The sequence below is a fragment of the Rutilus rutilus genome, assembly GCF_951802725.1.
Source record: "Rutilus rutilus genome assembly, chromosome: 13".
In the NCBI taxonomy this organism is placed as follows: domain Eukaryota; kingdom Metazoa; phylum Chordata; class Actinopteri; order Cypriniformes; family Leuciscidae; genus Rutilus; species Rutilus rutilus.
Window position 1 is genome coordinate 5,758,521 of NC_140218.1, and position 19,104 is coordinate 5,777,624.

Consider the following 19,104-nt stretch of genomic DNA (forward strand, 5'->3'; position numbering starts at 1 on the left):
TTTTTTATGCTTATGAAAATGTATTTGCATTCAAGAGTACAATAAAACAAAGGGAGGTTAATAATGCATGGTAAAAGGTAAAAACAATGTTCAAATAAATATTCAAATACATTCTAAAAGCTTTAAACGTTTTATCACTTTTACAAGTTTACGGTGCATTTCTGAAGGAGTTCCAGTCTCATTCCTGAGGCCAGTTTTGCATAACACGAATTTTTTTGTAATTTGTTAATACTCTGACGCAATGCTTACTGTAGTGGGCGTGGTTCTGAGCCCACATGGGCGTGGCTGCAGGTGTGGGCGGGGTTAAAGCCCACCCCCTCCATAACCGTTGTTCAGTGAGTCTTCCGGTGTTGAACAGGTAAGTCGTCTGGTCACATCACTCACATCTCGTTTTTTTTCATTTTTATTAACGCTGTTTTATGTGTGTTGCGCTGCATTTTAACTTTCATAAGGTATAAAGTGATTCTTGTTTGTTTCTATTGTTGCTTTGCTTATGAATTGATAAGCGCTCAAGTAAAAACTGCGAGGTTCATGCTATATATCTGATGTGGTTTAGAAGCATGTCTATAAAGAAAGTTACAGAGAATGTCACAAAACCTAGTGAGTTTTCTACCTAGACCGCATTTTTTGGCGTTTTTGATGTCTAAGTAGGCAGCTATAGTGTGTTTTCAGACGCACTCTCTGTGTTTGTGTTTATTTCGGGATCTTGAGATGGTTTTACCGGCAGCCACGCGCTGATCCGGATCGATCATCATTCCATTAGGATCCGGATGGTTCCGGAACTTTTCTTTTTTTGGCCTCCGATGATGATGATGATGAAGGTCTCTGAGTTCGGGGGCGCGCCGCCGGGGGTTGTGTGCGCGCGTGCACAGGTGTGAGTTCAATGACTTCTGCGGCAGCTCAGCAATGCTGTCAAATCACATCAATTAGCCTACCTGTCAAACATTTACACGCAATGAGTCAAACATCCTGTGACTTTAACAAGACAGCCCTGACTAAAACGTTTTCGAACATGCACCATAGTGATTCTGTGGTGTGTTTTCTTAAACCTGTTTACTGTCAACCCCTTTTTGAGAACCGATCTGAACTTAAAGGGTTAGTTCACCCAAAAATGAAAATTATCCCATAATTTATTCACCCTCAAGCCATCCTAGGTCTATATGATTTCCTTCTTTCAGCCAAACACAATCAGAGTTAAAAAAATAGAGTAAATGGTACCTGAGATTTTGAAGCCCAAAAAAAGTGCATCCATCCATCATAAAAGTAATCCATACGACTCCAAGGGTTAATAAAGGCTTTCTGAAGCAAAGCGATGTGTGTGGTTTTTTTTTTTTTTTTTTTTTTTGAGAAATATTCATATTTATAACTTTATAAATTATCCCTAGACTCGCGTACGGCTGTTACCGGAAGCTAGTGATAATAGTTTATAAAGTTATAAAAATGAATATTTATCTTACAAAAACGCATGGCTTTGCTTCAGAAGGCCTTTCCTAACCCCTGGAGTTGTATGGATTACTTTTATGACGGATGGATGCACTTTTTTGGGCTGCTATTTACTCTCATTATAAAGCTGGGAAGAGCCAGGATATATTTCTTAATATAACTCTGATTGTGTTTGGCTGAAAGAAGAAAGTCATATACACCTAGTGAGTAAATTATGGGATCATTTTCGTTTTTGATGAAGTAACCCTTGTTGGATGTTGTAATTGTGTTGGAATGTTGTAATTCATGAATGTTTTGGAATAAGCACTAGTGAAAGCACTTCAAAAAATGAAAGTGTAAAACAGATATAGAAGTTAACATGAAGTGTCCAGCTGAAGTGCATCATCTGTGTATTTGAAGTGCACTTCATGTTGTTGGAACTCTATTTACACTACTATACAGCGTAGAGTAGTGCATAAAGAATTGGGACACGCCTAAATATTGCATGTGCCTTGACGCCTTCCTACCTTCCTCAAATAGACTGATATGGATATGAAATCTGTAATTCGTTTCTGGGGTTCAGCGGGGGAGAATCTAAACGGGGTCTCGAGTTTCACGTCAGAACGGCACAAACCGGTCCGACTGCTGTCCATAGAGAGATCTGAATGAGAAAGGTGAACTTGTCACAGGTTTCAGGGTGTGTCTTAGATTTACTCTTTTCTCACACAGACACACACACACACACACACACACAAACGCCCAAACATTTGTGGACTGAACTAAATCAACACACTACAGCTTCTATAACAAAGGGATATTATAACAATACGCATGGAAAACTGTGTAAGAAATTGTTGGAATGCGAGTTTGGTTTGAATACATTGACAATCTTGCTTATATAATGTTTTTGATTATATCAAAAGCACACACATGCAATATTTTATTTTTTTACAATGATGCTAAAATTATCAGAATTTTTGTCAGAATTTATTTGAAATAGGCCTATGATATCAACATGTAATCTTGACCATCAGACTTCTGTCTTTCCCCAGTAAAGTAGCTGTACTGGACTTGTTTCCAAGATGACATGCCTTAAAATGACTTGGGTTAAATCGAGCGAAAACAACCTGTTTGCGGTGTAGATTTCCGTCATGTTTGTGCAATGTCAATTTCACCAAGCTTTGTGACTTTAAGGCACAATATATACGATTTTTGGATTAAAATATCCAAAAACCCAACAATGATCTATATTGTGTTGACTTGTGTACATATTCCAAATGTTTCCAACAATGTTTAAATCCAGAGAAATCAGCTATTTTAACCAGTGTAACAATTTTGTAATATTGTATCAATCAATACGTCACCGGTCAATGACGTCATATCCGCGTTACCCTTGATTTCTGGTTTTACTTCTGTAGAAACCATGAAACACCAGAGATGCTTTAATATATGATTTGTTTTATTAGACAGGTTAACAACTGTGTTTGGATACATTTAGCCTATTGAAAGAAAACGAATCATTGTTATATAGCTCAACACGGTTAGTCTTATTGTTTGAATCCTTTGTTTTCTTGATTTAAAGCGAGACACGGCAGGCAAAAACATCGTTTTTTTTTTTTTTTTTTACTGGTCAATTTTGAGATTTTTGGATATTTGTCTTCAATAACAGTCTTCTTTCAGACTTGTGGTGAAGAAAAGTCAGAAATACACATTTAGGTCTTTATTTTACACACTTTGTCTGTTTGCGTCTGTAGATTTCTCCTAAATTCAACAAAAGTTGGCGTTGTAAATCCTCCCGCTGCTCCGCGCTCGCTGTCTGCTCCCTGTCATCACACACACCGCTGGAAAGCTCTCTCTCTCCTGTACAATGCTGTCGGATCCAAATATGGTCATTTCCTTTTTATCAGCAACCAATCGTGAAAGTAAAAAAGGGCTGAATGCGCAATCTCATTGGCTGATGATAAATCTTTAAAGCCCGTTTTCTCAAAATGACTTTTCTCTCTGAAATCTCCACTTCAGCAGCACCGATACACACCAAACCTTCCAGTCTTGTACCTAGTTATATTATGAAGACATTTACAGAGGGATTTGTAAATATATTATTCCTAGCCTGATTTATATAACATTTTATTCCAAAAAACATGTCGAAAATATATATATTTTTTAAGGCTATTGACAGAATATTCTGATTTACAGGATAACAAAAGTAGATATCCATAAATCCCTCTGTCATTTTTTTACCCATCTAATATGTGAACACAATGAAAAAAAATGTTTTGACCTGGCTTTATCCAATACTCAGATTTCGTTTTTTAATATGCAAATTAGCGCATATTTAATTAGATATTGCCGAATTTGCATATTTAAACATCTTTTTTCTAATGTAGGTAATCAACTGGGAAAGTTTCATGGTGATATCTGCTAGTTCAAAAATGTACCCTATTCACCTGTAGTGTCTCGCCTTAAGATAGCCTAGAAAAGTTAGTTCATGCATTCATGACCTCGAGACTAGATTACTGTAATGCTTTATTAGCCGGTTGTCCTGCATCTTCAATAAACAAGCTACAGTTAGTCCAAAATGCCGCCGCTAGAGTTCTTACTAGATCAAGAAAATATGATCATATAACACCGATTTTATCATCACTGCATTGGTTACCTATAAAGTTCCGTATTAATTACAAGGTATTGCTACTGACTTATAAAGCCCTAAACGGCTTAGCTCCAGTCTATTTAACGGATCTTCTATCACCCTATAATCCATCGCGCTCTTTAAGATCACTAAATTCAAGGCTTTTGGTCATACCTAGGATATCCAGATCCACCAAAGGAGGGAGAGCATTTTCACATTTAGCCCCAAAACTCTGGAATAGCCTTCCTGATAGTGTTCGTTGCTCAGACTCGCTGTCCCAGTTTAAAACTAGATTAAAGTCGCATCTCTTCAGTCAGGCATTCATATAATATTTTTAATCTTACAGTTCAAACTACAATCCGGCCTCTAGTTCATAAATGCCAGAGGAGAACTGGCCCCCGACTGAGCCTGGGTTCTCCCAAGGTTTTTTTTTTTCTCCATTGGGTCACCTGATGGAGTTTTTCGGTTCCTTGCCACTGTTGCCTTTGGCTTGCTCAGTTGGGGATATTTTGGGGATATTTAATTTGATTTTATCAATCAATAAATTCCACTAGAAACAAACCGTGTGCCTTTCAGCTGTCCAACACAACAACCGCATATTTACTGTATCTGTTCGGTTACAGTCCTTAGGACTCCAAAATAATCCCTCCTTCTCACAAAGAATCAACATTGGTCATCTATGCAATTCTACACACGCATGCATAATGAAAGAATTTTTATATTTTTTAATTACACATAATTACACAGAAACTGCAAGCAACACATTGAATGCACATTGAAATGAGTTCATATTGAGTTCATGTGACAGCAGTTTGACAAAGGTTTATTGTGGCATACTGCATATTGTTTTCAATATTACATGAAATATTGTATTTAATATTAAATAGTATTCCGCTCTGTTTTAGTGTATAAGCGATGGCAGCATCTCAACTCCTGGACGAACAAGATGAACAAGACAACGGCGACTTCCATGTGATGGTGATGGTGGAAGATAGGACACGCCCCCAAACCGGACAGACACACCACTCTCCGGACACGCCCACTAGCAATCAGGTTGCCGACAGACCGAACGACAGCAAGCCGACACGTTTGGCGCGTGGTTTCCGGAAAGCCTTGCGGAAAAACCAGGATTACATCCGCATCGCCATCCCGAAGTCCGGTGTCTCTCGGCTGCCGTCGGAATGGTGGAAGACGGGAATCGCGTTCATCTGGGCTGGTTTTAACCTCATCCTTACGACCGTCATGATCACCGTCATCCACGAGAGAGTCCCGGATAAGTCCGTCAGCCCGCCGTTACCGGACAAGTTCTTTGATTACGTGCCGCGCGTGGAGTGGGCGTTTTCCGTCACCGAGGTGAACGGAATGATCCTGGTGGCTCTGTGGTTCATCCAATGGCTCTTCCTCAAGCACAGGTGAGCGTTTGGTGAAAGAGCTGCTCGTTTTATTGGAGTAAAACCAAAACGTTTAACGAAGAAAATGAGACGGCCCTAAATAGAGCGCATTAGTGCCCTTTTTCAGCGGTGTTGGTTTCGGAATAATTTGTTCTATTCCTTTTCCCATAGGGATTTTAAAAAGCGTTATAAGCCATGAACCACTTCATGTCTGTGAACTTAACCGCTTTAGTGACGGAAAGAACTACAGTCCCATGTAGCATTGTGAACGGCATAATCGAATTATGAGAAATATAAACCTACTCGTTTAAAAATGGTGATTTTTTTTTTAAATATATATATATATAACAAAATATTTATTAACAAAATGTTTATTTTATTTTATGTTTTTATTTATTTTATTAGGTTTTCTGCAGACATATAAAGGATGTTACAACAGATGTAAAATGAAACAAGGTGTCTGAAAGAAAAAAGAAAATCAACAGAACAGTTCCACACAGCAATATAGACCCACACCCACCAAAATTGTAAACCTAAATTAGGTGATATGAGTCATCAGGCAATCATATTCTGATTGTAACAGAAATCGTTTTTTGTAAAGGGCAGGTGAGGGAGAGACGGCATAAGTTTCATCAAGTTTGAGGAGTTGGTCTAAAATATCCTGCCTTTTAGTCCTTTCAGCCTTACGCATGTACGAAGTTAAGGAAATAATCTGACCTCGAACAAAGGCTTTAAGAGCTTCCCATAAGAATCCACTGTTGACCTCAGGGGTATCATTGAATTCAATGTAATTACTAATCTGAGTGGCCACAAAGTTCTCAAACTCATGATGCGCTAATAAATGAGAACTAAATTTCCAAAGTGATGGGGAGATAACACTAAGAGGAAGATTAATATCAAGCGAGGTGGGCGCATGGCTATGGGGTGATAGCCACTAGCGGTAACCAGATGCAACAATTTATTATCAATCAGGAAGAAGTCAATCTGGGAAAAGGTTTGGTGTGGCAAAAAAAAAAAAAGAGAAAACTTTACTCTGGGGGTTTTTAAACCTCCAGGGGTCCGAAATTCCTAGATGAGATGAGCAATTAAAAACTACTTTAGCAGAATTAGATTGAATAATTTGCTTAGAAGACGACCTGTCGAGAATTATGTCTTGCACTAGGTTAAAGTCGCCTCCTATCAGTATATGATGATTGTCGCTATTTGGGATTTTAGCAAAGAGGTTGATGAAGAATTGCTCATCGTCCCAGTTGGGAGCATAGATAGAGACTAGGACTACTGAAAGGTTCTGTAACAAGCCCGATACTATGACATAACGGCCATTGACATCCTCAATAATATGTGCTGGCTCAAACAATATATTCTTGGTAATAAAAATAGCAGCCCTTCTAGCTTTGGCTGAGAATTTCGAGTGGAACACATGACTCATCCAAGGCTTTTTAATTTGTTGGATATCTGATGTTTTAAGATGTGTTTCCTGTAGAAATATAATATCCCCTTTCAAATGTTGCAGCTGCGTCATTACCTTACCAATCTTAATGGCCTTATTCATTCCTTTGGTATTCCATGAAATCAGGCGCACACCTTTACTCATCCTTGACGTATCAATAGCCATCTAGAAAGATGCATAATGTTGTAACTTGAACTGCATGGCCTTCTGCAACGGGGAGAGAGAGGAAAAGGAGACAAAAACAAAAAAAATTTATTTGTGGCCTCACCAAAACCATCCCCCCAAAATACGAACATTGTCTGCCCTTTTGTAATGAACATTTCAAGTGAACAACGAATGGATCATGGTCCAACCCAGTCCTGAGAAAAAAAAGAAAAAAAAAGAAAAAGACGACAAACGAAAACCATATAAAAATTAATAAAAAATAAAATAAAAAATAAAATAAATATATATATACATACATACATACATACATACAGTACAGGTCAAAAGTTTGGAAACATTACTATTTTTAATGTTTTTGAAAGAAGTTTCTTCTGCTCATCAAGCCTGCATTTATTTGTGTAATAGTGATATACTATTACAATTTAAAATAATTGGTTTTCAATTTATTATACTTTAAATTATCATTTATTTCTGTGATGCAAAGCTGAATTTTCAGCATCATTACTCCAGTCTATCACATGATCCCACATGAAATCATTCTAATATGATGATTCATTATCAAAGTTGGAAACAGTTCTGCTGCTTAATATTTTTTTCATAACCTGTGATACTTTTTTAGGATACTTTGATGAATAAAAAGTAAAAAAAAAAAAAAGAAAAAAAAAAGAAGCAAATTAAAAATAAAAATAGAGATCTTTTGTAACAACAATATACACTACTGGTCAGTCATTTTTTTTATATATTTTTTTTATAAATCAATACTTTTATTCAGCAAGGATGTGTTAAATTGATAAAAAGTGATAGTAAAGAAGATTTATATTATTAGAAAATATTTTTTTATTTTGAATAAATGCAGTTCTTTTTAACCTTTTATTCATCAGATATATTAGGCAGCAGAACTGTTTCCAACACTCATAATAAATCAGAATATTAGAATGATTTCTAAAGGATCATGTGATAGACTGGATGTCAGATGTGACACTGAAGACTGGAGTAATGACGCTGAAAACTCAGCTTTGCATCACAGGAATAAATTATTTTTTAAAGTATATTCAAATAGAATTTTTGTTTTTTAATAGAAAATAATAATATTATTTTAAGTTGTAAAAATATTTCACAATATTACTGGTGTTTTTTTTTTTTTTGATCAAATAAACGTAGCCTTGATAAGCTTTAGAGACTTCTTTCAAAAATATAAACAAATCGTAATGTTTCCAAACTTTTGACCTGTACTGTGTGTATATATATGTATGTATGTATGTATGTATGTTTGTTTATTTATATATATATATATATATATATATATATAAAATGTATGTTTATGTATGTGTATGTGTTTGAAAAAGCAAAACAATCGCAAATAAAATCGCAATTGCAATATGATTATTTTGTCCATATTGCACAGCCCTAGTTAGCAGCATTGCTACTTTTTAGTTACTCCCAAACACTGCCATCCAATCACTGCCTCGACTGATAAATCATGTGACGTATGCTATGCAGGAGTAAATACAAACTCAACTCAGTCCCATAATTCCTCCTTGTCCCGTTGTGTTGACAGAGCCATCGTGGGCCGAAGGTTTTTCTTCCTGCAGGGAATGTTGTATTTGTACCGCATGGTGACCATGTACATCACAACTCTTCCAGTTCCCAGCATGCACATGGAGTGCGCCCCGAAGGTGAGTGCTGCTCAACCAACAGAATAGTAGTACATACTCTCCGGATCAAGACACAAGAAGTGAGAGATAAAGGCATTGCTGATGCACTTTGTAGTCTTTGAAAGAAATGTGATTTTATCAGCTTTTTGTTCAAAATGTTGCTTTTTTTATGAAACTTACCCACATTCAAGTGTTGATATAAAAAGAATGCATGAAGCTAGAATAAAAAGTTTTTTTGTTGTTTAAAAGCAGAAGCGCTTTTCTTATTTTGCAATATTGCATGTTCAGATATTCATACAACAAAATATTATGGGGCCATGAAAGTTTTGTGAAAATGATCAAAAATGCTAGCAACTTAATAAAGCTGATGGGGAAAAAGCTCATTTAAATTGTAGGAGAAAACTGGTTAATTGTCAGATTTTTAGCTTATATAAACATCTTAAAACGTATAAAATGCAACCGCGCATTCTTACATGTATATCTCGATGCCCAGCTAATGAAATATATAATCTAAGAATGTTTTGCTAACGTTTCCATTAAGTTATGAAAACAATTATTCCTGAATGTTCCTGAACATCCAACATTTAAAAAAACAAAAAAACATCTTGGTTATGTGAACATTCCATTTTACCATTCTTCAAACATTATGGGAAAGTTACTTTTTAATATTCTCTGAAGATTCTGAAACAAGTTTCCAACTAAAACGTTTCAGAAAAAATGTTTCATGAACAATGTATAAATAACATTTTGAGAACATTATTAAAGACCAGATAACTTTAAAACAAGCGTTCTATTAATGTTACTGGAAGAACGTTTGTTCACAACTTTGAGGGCACCTTGGCAGAACTGTTAGCTTGTCACTGTTACTGTTAGCTTGGAAAGCAGATGACTGTGCAGTTATTTGTGTGCTAAATTATATGTTTAATGTCTGGCTAGCTTAAAAATCACGTCTGATATGTTCTTTCGCTGTTTGCGTGTAATGGTGAAGTGTAGCTTTGATGCTTTTACCTCATGTTCGCTCTGCTTCTCTCTGTAGCTCCACGGTGATTCTCACGGCAAGATCAAGCGAGTTTTGCAGCTGGTGTCTGGAGGAGGTTTGTCCATCACAGGCTCCCATCTCATGTGTGGAGACTTTCTGTACAGCGGCCACACGGTCATGCTGACCCTCACCTTCCTCTTCATCCAGGAATGTGAGTACGAGGAAACCATTACTGTCTTTTTTTTCTTCTTTTTTTACCACAATAACTAGTAAATGCCCAATTTTACCAGCCTTTGATGACAACTTAATGACAAAGAACAGTTCTCTTGTGCACGGTCCTTCGAAAGTGGTGTTTTTGTCTGCTTTAGTTGTGATCGGGTCTTTACTTTTACACTGTAGTTCTCTATCAAATGAATGACAACATCCCAGCTAACAGGGAACGTTTCCATAACTGTTCAATAACGTTCTTCAGTAATAGCAATAGAATGTTCTCATAACATTTTCAAAATTCTAGAATGGAATGTTCCTCTAACGTTCACATAACTAAAAAGAAACATTCTTTATATGTAAAAAACTGGCGAGCCAGCCAGGAGTCACCATCAGACGATTGATGATCTCATGTGTTTATTTTAAATGATTTAAAATAAAAAAAACCTAAGTTGTATTTTCTTTTGTGGATGTCCCAGTTAGATTAAATGTTCATGTTATATTTTTGTTGCATTTGTGGGTTAATACAAATTTACACGTTTTGTAGAATAGGCAAATATGATAATATTCAAGCCATTGAAACTAATCAAATCAACAATCGCATCGTGTTTTGACGTATCAGCAATTATTGTATGATTAAATATTGAGTGTTCATTAGCCCAAATGTTTGCTCTGAGAGCCTCTTCTTGCTAGTTCTTTTTGTTTTTGTGTGACTACATTTGTAAGTTTATTGTATTGTGTTGTAGACTCGCCCCGCTCGCTGCTCTGGCGTTGCTATCACGTGATCTGCTGGTTGCTAAGTGCAGTGGGCGTGGTCTTCATCCTGATAGCGCATGAGCATTACAGCGTGGATGTAGTGGTGGCGTATTTCATCACCTCACGCCTCTTCTACTGGTACCACACCATGGCCAACAACCAGGTAAAAGCTCGCATAAACTACAGATCCTACAAAAGCAACATTCGACTTCCACTCAATCTCTTCTTACTTGGGAAGATGCAGTAGATTGAATTTGAGGATTTCCAGCATGTAAAACTACGAATTGCTGAGATGCACAATTTTGTTGACAATTAATGATAATGATTAACGACAAGCAAACGTTTTTTGGAAATGTTTCTCGAGCAGCAAATCAGTTGCTAAAACAAAAGCTCATATTCTATATCTCATATTCTACAGGTTAATGTTTTGTTTGTGCTAAATGGCAAATTGGACCAAAATAACCACCACATTTTGGATTCTCTCCTGATTTTGTAGGGCTTGAGAGGGTCTCCTTACAACTACCTGAACCGAATGTGGTGGAGCCTACTGTTTAACTTCCTGGAGAAGAATGTTAGAACAACGGTTCCCTGCACGTTCTCATGGCCCGTGTCGCTTCCGCCCACGTGCTTCAAGAACCCGTGCAAGAGCTACTCAAAAGTGCAGAGCACAAGAGATGAATGACAAGCTCAAGTGTCAGACTGTGCGTTTGTTGGGTAACAAACACTATCTGTGCGAATTTAGATCCTGTTTACTTGAAGTGCAGAACCTCAGACCTGTCTGGGAGCTTTACGTGCTTTTGATGGAAGAAAGTGTGTGGTTCCTGGTGGAGGTTATATCTCTATCAACATGTGCTGTTGTGCAGCGCTGCTCATCTGAGGGGGACAGAGCGTTCACTTCCTGATGATGGTATTTTTTTTTTTTTTTTTCACACAAACATAATTAAGATGTTTATTTTAATAGTGTTTCTCAATGAAGAATTGAAAAGTTGTTGTATAGTTTATAATTTATGTTCATTGCCTTGTGAAAAATGTTTTATGTTTTATGCAAAATAAATAATATTTTCTTAAGTTCTAGAACTCTTAGAACTTATTTCACAGATTACACTTTCTTTTGTTGGTGTTTACTTGTTGTTCTTATGTATCGTTATTCTTATACTTTTTTTTTTTTGTTTAGTGCAGTTTAAATTAAGTCATGCTGATTGCCTATGCAGTGGATGTATATGTAGGCCTATGTGACCAATCAACAAGTTCAAGGTCTGAACATTTGTGCACATTGCATAGTGTGATTTGCTAAAATGCAAATACTTTTTGTTAGGGCTGCTCGATTATGGCAAAAATCATAATCACGATTATTTTGGTCAATATTAAAATCACGATTAATTAACACGATTATTATAACAACGTTGTCAAAACAATCCCAGTTCCCTCCAAAACACTATTCTGCTGCCAGGCCAGTAGCTGGCGATGTCACTTTGTAAAGGAAAACGACACACCTAGAGACTGAACACGTGATATGCATTTGTATGACATCTTTGTTTTCGAATTTGCGTTTTTGTCATTTGCACGGAGACGATCTGGTATCATTTAAAAAAAAAAAAAAACATTGTAGTGTAAATGAACGGGCAAAACGCATAAAAGGCTTTTAGTTTTTAGTTGAAAATGGTGTTGTGTAAACGATCCCTTTGGGCGTGTTTTAATGATGACAATGTACAAAAAACGGGAAGGTTTTGCGTACAGACAATGTTGGCAAAGCGGATTCGCACGGATCGTTGACTAACGTATTCTGTTGCCCGGCCAGTAGTTGCCGATGTCACTTTGTAAAGAAAGCGGTAGTAAACTCAGTATCTTGAGAAGCACAAACACAGTCCTGTTGTCCGCCATTGTTGTTTTGGTTGTCAAGTACTCGTGCATGACTCTGAACATGTAATATTCATGTGCATGTGCATGACATCACCATTTTCACAAATGACAATGGTTTCTTTTTCAAAAACTTGCACTTTGAAACCTGTTTTCCGGTCCCGTAAACACCGTTGACAAGTAAAATGAACAGCCAAGATGCTTAAGTTCCCTTTTTAAAAATTTTTTTTATGAAAACTGTGTCTCTTATGTTAATACCCTCTTAGAATAAAACTGTCGGCCAGTGGCCCATGCATATCGACTGTCACTAAAAATCAGTGGTAAAACGTGAGGAAATGCTAGATTTTTTATAGCTGGCAAAGTTAAAGTCTAATGAAATACACTGACACCTTATTTTTGTCTTCTCAAAAGTAACTGAATGCCCTGCTATACATATTAGCCTGCAGTAATCGTAATTGTAAAACATATGAATGTACATGTATAATTATGATGTCATTATACAACATATATTTGTTTATATACACACTTTAAATGCATATATTTGAAAATAATTAATTTTCTGCTTAATAAAAAATAAAAATAAAAGTTCTGTACATAGCCTAGATCTACGCGCCCCCTGAATCCCCATAATAAAGATGGACAGTGACAGACATTTGCACAAATTAAGCGTACAATTGAGGTATTATCGAAATATCAATTTTAATAACGAGTGCTTATTTAACAAAGGCAAGTAAAACGGCCAGGGTTACATTTTAGACACACACACCTCTGAAGGGATAGAAAAGTCCTCGGGACTTGGTACCGCATCACTCGCAATTCACAACCTGCATTGGTGAACAAGGCCGAAGTCCACCATTCTCCAGTTCTCGAAGCTCTCTCCAGAAAAATGCTTGCTACACACACACAGTTTAGATGTGTCTGTGGTTGATGGCCGGAGTCTAGCCCTGGCAGCATCGTGGGGAGACATTTGCAACGCACTGGAACTTTTGCACCACGAAAACAAACCCTTGCGTCCCATGATTGCCTCTCTCATCTACTACGTAATATCACAGTTTGACATGTCTGTCATTGGAAAGATCCACGCGGTGTCATGAATAATTAAGAGACAGTGTCTTCTCATTGGATAAGAAAACTCAGTCTCATGAATAATTATGAGACACTGATGAGTCAAAGTACTACAGTGCTCTGCACCTCACAGCCTGTGACGTGGACACGATGAAGATTTTAAACGCGGAAGATGAAAATAGCGGGGAAAAAACTAAAATTTTACCATTTCCCCCCTACTATTAAATCTAACAGATGCTAACATTGTCTTCAATGGTGTTCAACACACATACCTCTGTTAAAATCTCAGAAAATTTGGTTTAGGGTTTCATGACCCTTTAAGGACGCATAAAGCAAAAGCAGGTTAAGTTTAAAAAGAAATGCAGCACTTTTCCAGAAAGACAACTGGTTTAATTGACTAAAAAAATTATAATTTAGAACATAAGCACCTTAGCTGGGACATGGCTGGACTTCTTCAACTACCCATCAGCCTGAGCGGCAAAATGGCTGGACTCTTCAGCTGGGACATGGCGGGACTCAGTCAACTTCCAATCAACCTCAGCAGGAACATGTTACATATGTCCTGTTATAAATATGGTAGAACTATCACTTCAACCACTAAAGATTGCTCTCTAAATAATCTTCCTGATCAGTGTCTATTCCTCGGCATACCAGATAGCTTAGCCGAACTGGATGTTGCAATGTTGATTGACTCTGGATGATTGACTCTCTCTTTTACAGCACTTTAGACACGGTTGCTCCTTTGCGCTTAAAGAGGATTAAGGAAAATAGTCTGACGCTGTGGTATAACAAGCACACTCTGGCCTTCATAAGCCTGAAAAATGGAGTGCAGCTGGAAGAAAACTAAACTAGAGGAAGGAATGTGCTATTGCATACCGAAAGGCCTTAAAAATGCTAGATCTGCTTACTTTTCAACTGTCTTAAAAGAGAACAAACAAAATCCTAGTTTTTTTAGTGGATACAGTGTCTAAATTAATTAGAAATAAAGCTTCAACTTCAGACGTTTCCAAACAGCACAGCAGCCGTAACAAAGCTGCACGATTCTTGCTAAAATGTGAATCACGATTTTTATCCATGGAAAAAAACATTTTATCTCATTTACATGAGTCTAGCTCCATGTCAACATCATTCTCTTGAGAAGAAGCATCAGATGGTGCTTCTGCCTCTTTGCCCTTTGCTGCTTTAAAAAAACTGCTTTTCAACCTGAAAAGCTTGAGCAACCGCATGTTACCAACAATACCGGAAAGCCTTAAGCAACAAGTTGCCCTTACCTGGATGACCTAAACGAGTATGTTGTCAATACCCGCATGAGCCATGGCAACAAGCATGTTGTCAATACCCGAATGCTTAAGCAGCAAACATGCATATTACCATGAATGACATGCCGTCTGAAATGATGAAGTGAAAATTGAGATATCAAAATGAATGAGCTGCTTGCTTGTGGTTGTATATCTGCAGTCCAGTTCCAGTTTCTTTTGAGTGACGACTGTGAGCTAGAGATGAGAGATGGAGATTTCCTTTTCAATTATCCTTCTCATTTGGAAATACGTCACAATACTTAAGTAATGGAAACAGAATTAAGCAACACATGGATGGTTTAATGCAACAAGCGTGATGCTGATACTTAGATATATTTAGGCACAAATATGTAGGTTTGCATAAATTCCAATCACTAGACAAGTTATTTGTTGATGTGTACTGCGTACACTGTACACTACAACCAAGTATAACAAGGTTATACATAGTGTACTTCTGTAGAAACCAAGAAAATGGGATTTAACCCTCTGGGGTCTTTCATTGAACACTCACACTCAGGACATTCGGGTCAAAAATGACCCGGAGGGCAAAATTAATATATATAAAAAAAAATCATCATACATTTTTTTTTTATTGTTTTTAATAATATTTTTTCTTTTCTTTTTTGGTGTTTTGAGAGAATTTTATGATTTATAATTAATATTTATGCAATAATTATGACCCATTTTTTCCCATTGAATATAATGGAAAATTTATATATATATATTTTTATTAATTTTTTTTAATTAAAGCTGAATTTCATTTTAGAGTCAAGCCTAGGCCTCATGAAAACAATTTTTGAAACGAGATGGGTGCCATCTGGTGGACACATTGAGCATTTTTATCACACAATAGCACATTTTTACCACTAGTGGATTTACAGCTCTCTGTAGAAAGGCTTGCGAATTCTAGTGATTTTTGCCTGAACAGATTTAGTCTGTTTTGCACTCTTGATGTTTTAGAGATTCACCCCTTCACTGTTGAGTCCTTTTTTTCTGCATCCTGGCTTATTTGTAGATTGTATGCACAAAAAAACCTCTGTGTTTTCATATTTTTGACAATTTCCCATTCATTTCCTATGGGGTCATTTTTGACCAAAGAGCAGAAGTGTGACTACCACTTAGCATGCTTGGATCATGAACTCAATATTTTTTGTGTGTTCACATACCTAATACCATAAAAGTCACCTAGTTTCGTAACATTCCGATGAAGCTGTGATTTTTAAATATTCAAAACAGATGTTTGTAATCTGAATTTATTAGTGTGTATGTGTATAAAAGTGTGTTTGTGTGTGTGTGTGTGTGTGTGTGTGGATGTGTCTGTTTTGCACTCTTGATGTTTTATAGATTCACCCCTTCACTGTTGTGTACTTTTTTTCTGGATCGTGGCTGATTTGTAGATTGTACGCACAAAAAAACTCTGTATTGTCACATTTTTGCCAATTTCCCATTCATTTCCTATGGGGGTCATTTTTGACCCGAATGTCCTGAGTGTGACTATTTTTTTTACAGCCACTTAGACTATTCAAATCCTGTCCCCAATTTTTTTGGGTGTTCATATACCAAGTACCAACAAAGTCACCAAGTTTCGGACCATTCTGATGAAGCTACGATTTTTAATATTTTTTTATTTAAACGCTTCGGGTCATTTTTGACCCGAACGACCCCAGAGGGTTAAAAAAAAAAAATTAAACACACTACCCCCAACACGACTAAGGCTGATGGTTAAAGGGATACTTCACCTCTGGGAAGATGAATGTGTATTTAAAATAGGTCATTTAAGTAGAAGAAATGTGAAGAAATTTTTGAATTTGGAGCTTTCTAGACTGAGAAAAGCCAGAAAATGTATTTTTGGCTTATGTGGATGAAAGACAACAACTCCCAGAATGCACTTGCTTCGCTGTCTTAGGAGGCCACGCCTACCGGTAAGAGTGCGCAGTTTAAAACAACAAAGCTAGCCTACGTGATGAGTTTGCGAGGGATTTAGAGATAGCCCAAAATGTCCGGGATTCGGCTTTTGCGTTCTACAGTCGCCATTCATTCATCATGTTTACTGTGGCGAGCAGGACGAGGCTGACGGCCGCGGGAGAACGGCGCGAGGCCGGTGGCGAGATTACTGAGACGCGCCGGGTCTCCCATCTCTCACGGAGGAGCGGGAATTTTTCTTAGCAATGGTAAAACGCACATCAACTGATCACTTGTTTAGCGTTCATGTAAACACTACATTCAAATTCACCAATCGGAATGAATTCAGTTAGATTGAAACAAAAGGTGTGCATGTAAACAATGAATGGCGACCGCAGAAAGCAAAAGCTGAATCCCGTACATTTTGAACGATCGCGCCCGCCGGACAAGTCCGGGAAAAGGAGGATGGTTACTTACTCAGCTTTCTCCTACTATTCAGCTTTCTCCACAGAACAAGAGCCTGCTAGCTAGCTTCCAAAGAAAGACTGACTGTGTGTACATTCTGTGAGTGAGATCCCACCCTGTATGGGCGGGCTGAAAACATGCGGAACAACGCCATCTACTGGCTGTAGTCTTTAGCCTCTGGCCAGAAATTCCTCCGATGACGCAAAATGACGATTTTTGCGTCATCGGAGGATTTTTTCCAGACAAAAAATACATAAATCTCTTGTCTCAGGGGGATATGAGGGTGGAAAGCATGGTAATTCTAAAATACTACAGGTTTTCTACTAATACAAAGCTTAATGCTAAATCCTGAAGTAACCCTTTAATACATCCTGATGTTAGCGGCATATGTTGCGCACTATAGATCCAGTCTTATGTGGGAAGCATCACCCCAGCTGGAGCAAGCAGGACACATTGCAAAAAGCTTGTTTGGGGGAACAATTGTATGGGATCTATTGGGGGGAAGCTTACACCCCTAGTGGCAGCACAATCTGATACAACAAGCATGTTCTATAATCGCTGAACTATTGCTAAGACTAGTGTAGTTTGGCAGGGGAAGCATACACCCTACAGCAATAGCTCTGACTACCGGCAACAAACTGATACAACAAGCATGTTGTATAATCACACAGAATTAATTATGATGTCTTTACTTCCTTCATTATGCGTGTATTCTGAGTGGCAGTTTCTCTCTGCAGATAAAGAGGTTACGATACGTGACAGCAACTGAAATACACAATTGGATTGTTACAATTGTTACGTCTTTTTTCCAAAAACAAAAAAATCAAACAATGGATCATAAATTCCATATCTCTTTTACTTACTTAGTGGAGATGAGGAGTTTCCTTAACTGAACAGAGCTGCTCACACTTACATGTTCAGTTAAACTAAAAAGAGAAAGAGACTGGATTCCTACCAATCATGTTACAATTTACTAATGACTTCGACGTCACAGCGCTGTCGACATCTGTTTAGCTCGCCTCTGGCCCACCTATATCAGATAACCCGATGTGATTGGTGCAGCTCAGATCGAGGGGCATATTTAATGAGCATCATTACTCGACGCCAGAGTAACTCACTGAGCAAATTCAGCTTGTGCTCTCGCGAGAACTCTGGATTACAGTTGTTTAGCTGAGCTCCAGAAAATCAGTAATGAGGTTGCTTTGGCAGCAGGGGTGTGAAGTAAAGAATTACAAATACTCATGTTACTGTAATTATACTGTAAATATAATGAAATATAAATACTGTAATAACTGATGAGAATGTAAAAATGTGTACCTTGGAATGCAATGTTAAGTCGCTTTAGATAAAAGCGTCTGCCAAATTCATAAAAATGTAAATGTAATTAAGAAATTGTACTTTTTTGAGTAGTTAGAAATTGTTGTACTTTTTTTTTTTTTTTTTTTTTTACATTTTAAGTGATGTATAGGTAGGCTACTTTTACTCCGCTATTTCCCCTCCGTTTGTGGTCGTTAATCGTTACATGCTTGTTTTATTTATTTTTTTATCCATCAACGTGATTGGATCGTGTAATCGGTCTCGTGACTGTCATCAAATCAAATCCGGGTCCGCCAGCTGCTGTTAACCATGGCTTCAGTGGAAGTACATTCTTCAAGCATCAATTCAGTCGAGATATCAGCGTCTTCCTCTAATATGCTAAGGTTAGGTACGTTTTATATTTCTGCTTACTATGTTCATAATATCTGCGTAAATGCGGCGAATTCCCTCTCCCATTTACTTCATAGAGAGACGCGCGTCGCGACCTGTGCACTGCCGCGTCTCTCCCTCGCGCTCGTCATGCAGCGTCACTTGGAGAAGTCGGCA

At 37.5% G+C, this 19,104-nt stretch overlaps 1 protein-coding gene across 2 annotated transcripts; it reads left to right on the forward strand.

Annotated features, from left to right (window-relative positions):
* The first annotated feature begins 334 nt into the window (after positions 1 to 334).
* sgms2b (sphingomyelin synthase 2b) lies at positions 335 to 12,271 on the forward strand. Of its 2 annotated transcripts, none has more exons than XM_084428795.1 (6): positions 335 to 358; positions 4,957 to 5,463; positions 8,616 to 8,733; positions 9,749 to 9,902; positions 10,645 to 10,817; positions 11,151 to 12,271. In XM_084428795.1, the coding sequence occupies exons 2-6, from the start codon at positions 4,967 to 4,969 to the stop codon at positions 11,334 to 11,336; spliced, it is 1,128 nt and encodes a 375-aa protein (XP_084284921.1). In that variant the 5' UTR covers positions 335 to 358; positions 4,957 to 4,966; the 3' UTR covers positions 11,337 to 12,271. The 2 variants fall into 2 exon arrangements, with proteins under 2 accessions (XP_084284921.1, XP_084284920.1); XM_084428794.1 differs by lacking the exon at positions 335 to 358 and adding an exon at positions 660 to 872.
* Positions 12,272 to 19,104: the final 6,833 nt, after the last annotated feature.

Bases quoted from the DNA above. Each gene is read 5' to 3' on its own strand.
- sgms2b (XM_084428795.1), top strand. From the start codon at position 4,967: ATGGCAGCATCTCAACTCCTGGACGAACAAGATGAACAAGACAACGGC. The intron at 8,734-9,748 runs GTGAGTGCTGCT...TTCTCTCTGTAG, and splicing joins ACATGGAGTGCGCCCCGAAG to CTCCACGGTGATTCTCACGG. The intron at 9,903-10,644 runs GTGAGTACGAGG...ATTGTGTTGTAG, and splicing joins CTTCCTCTTCATCCAGGAAT to ACTCGCCCCGCTCGCTGCTC.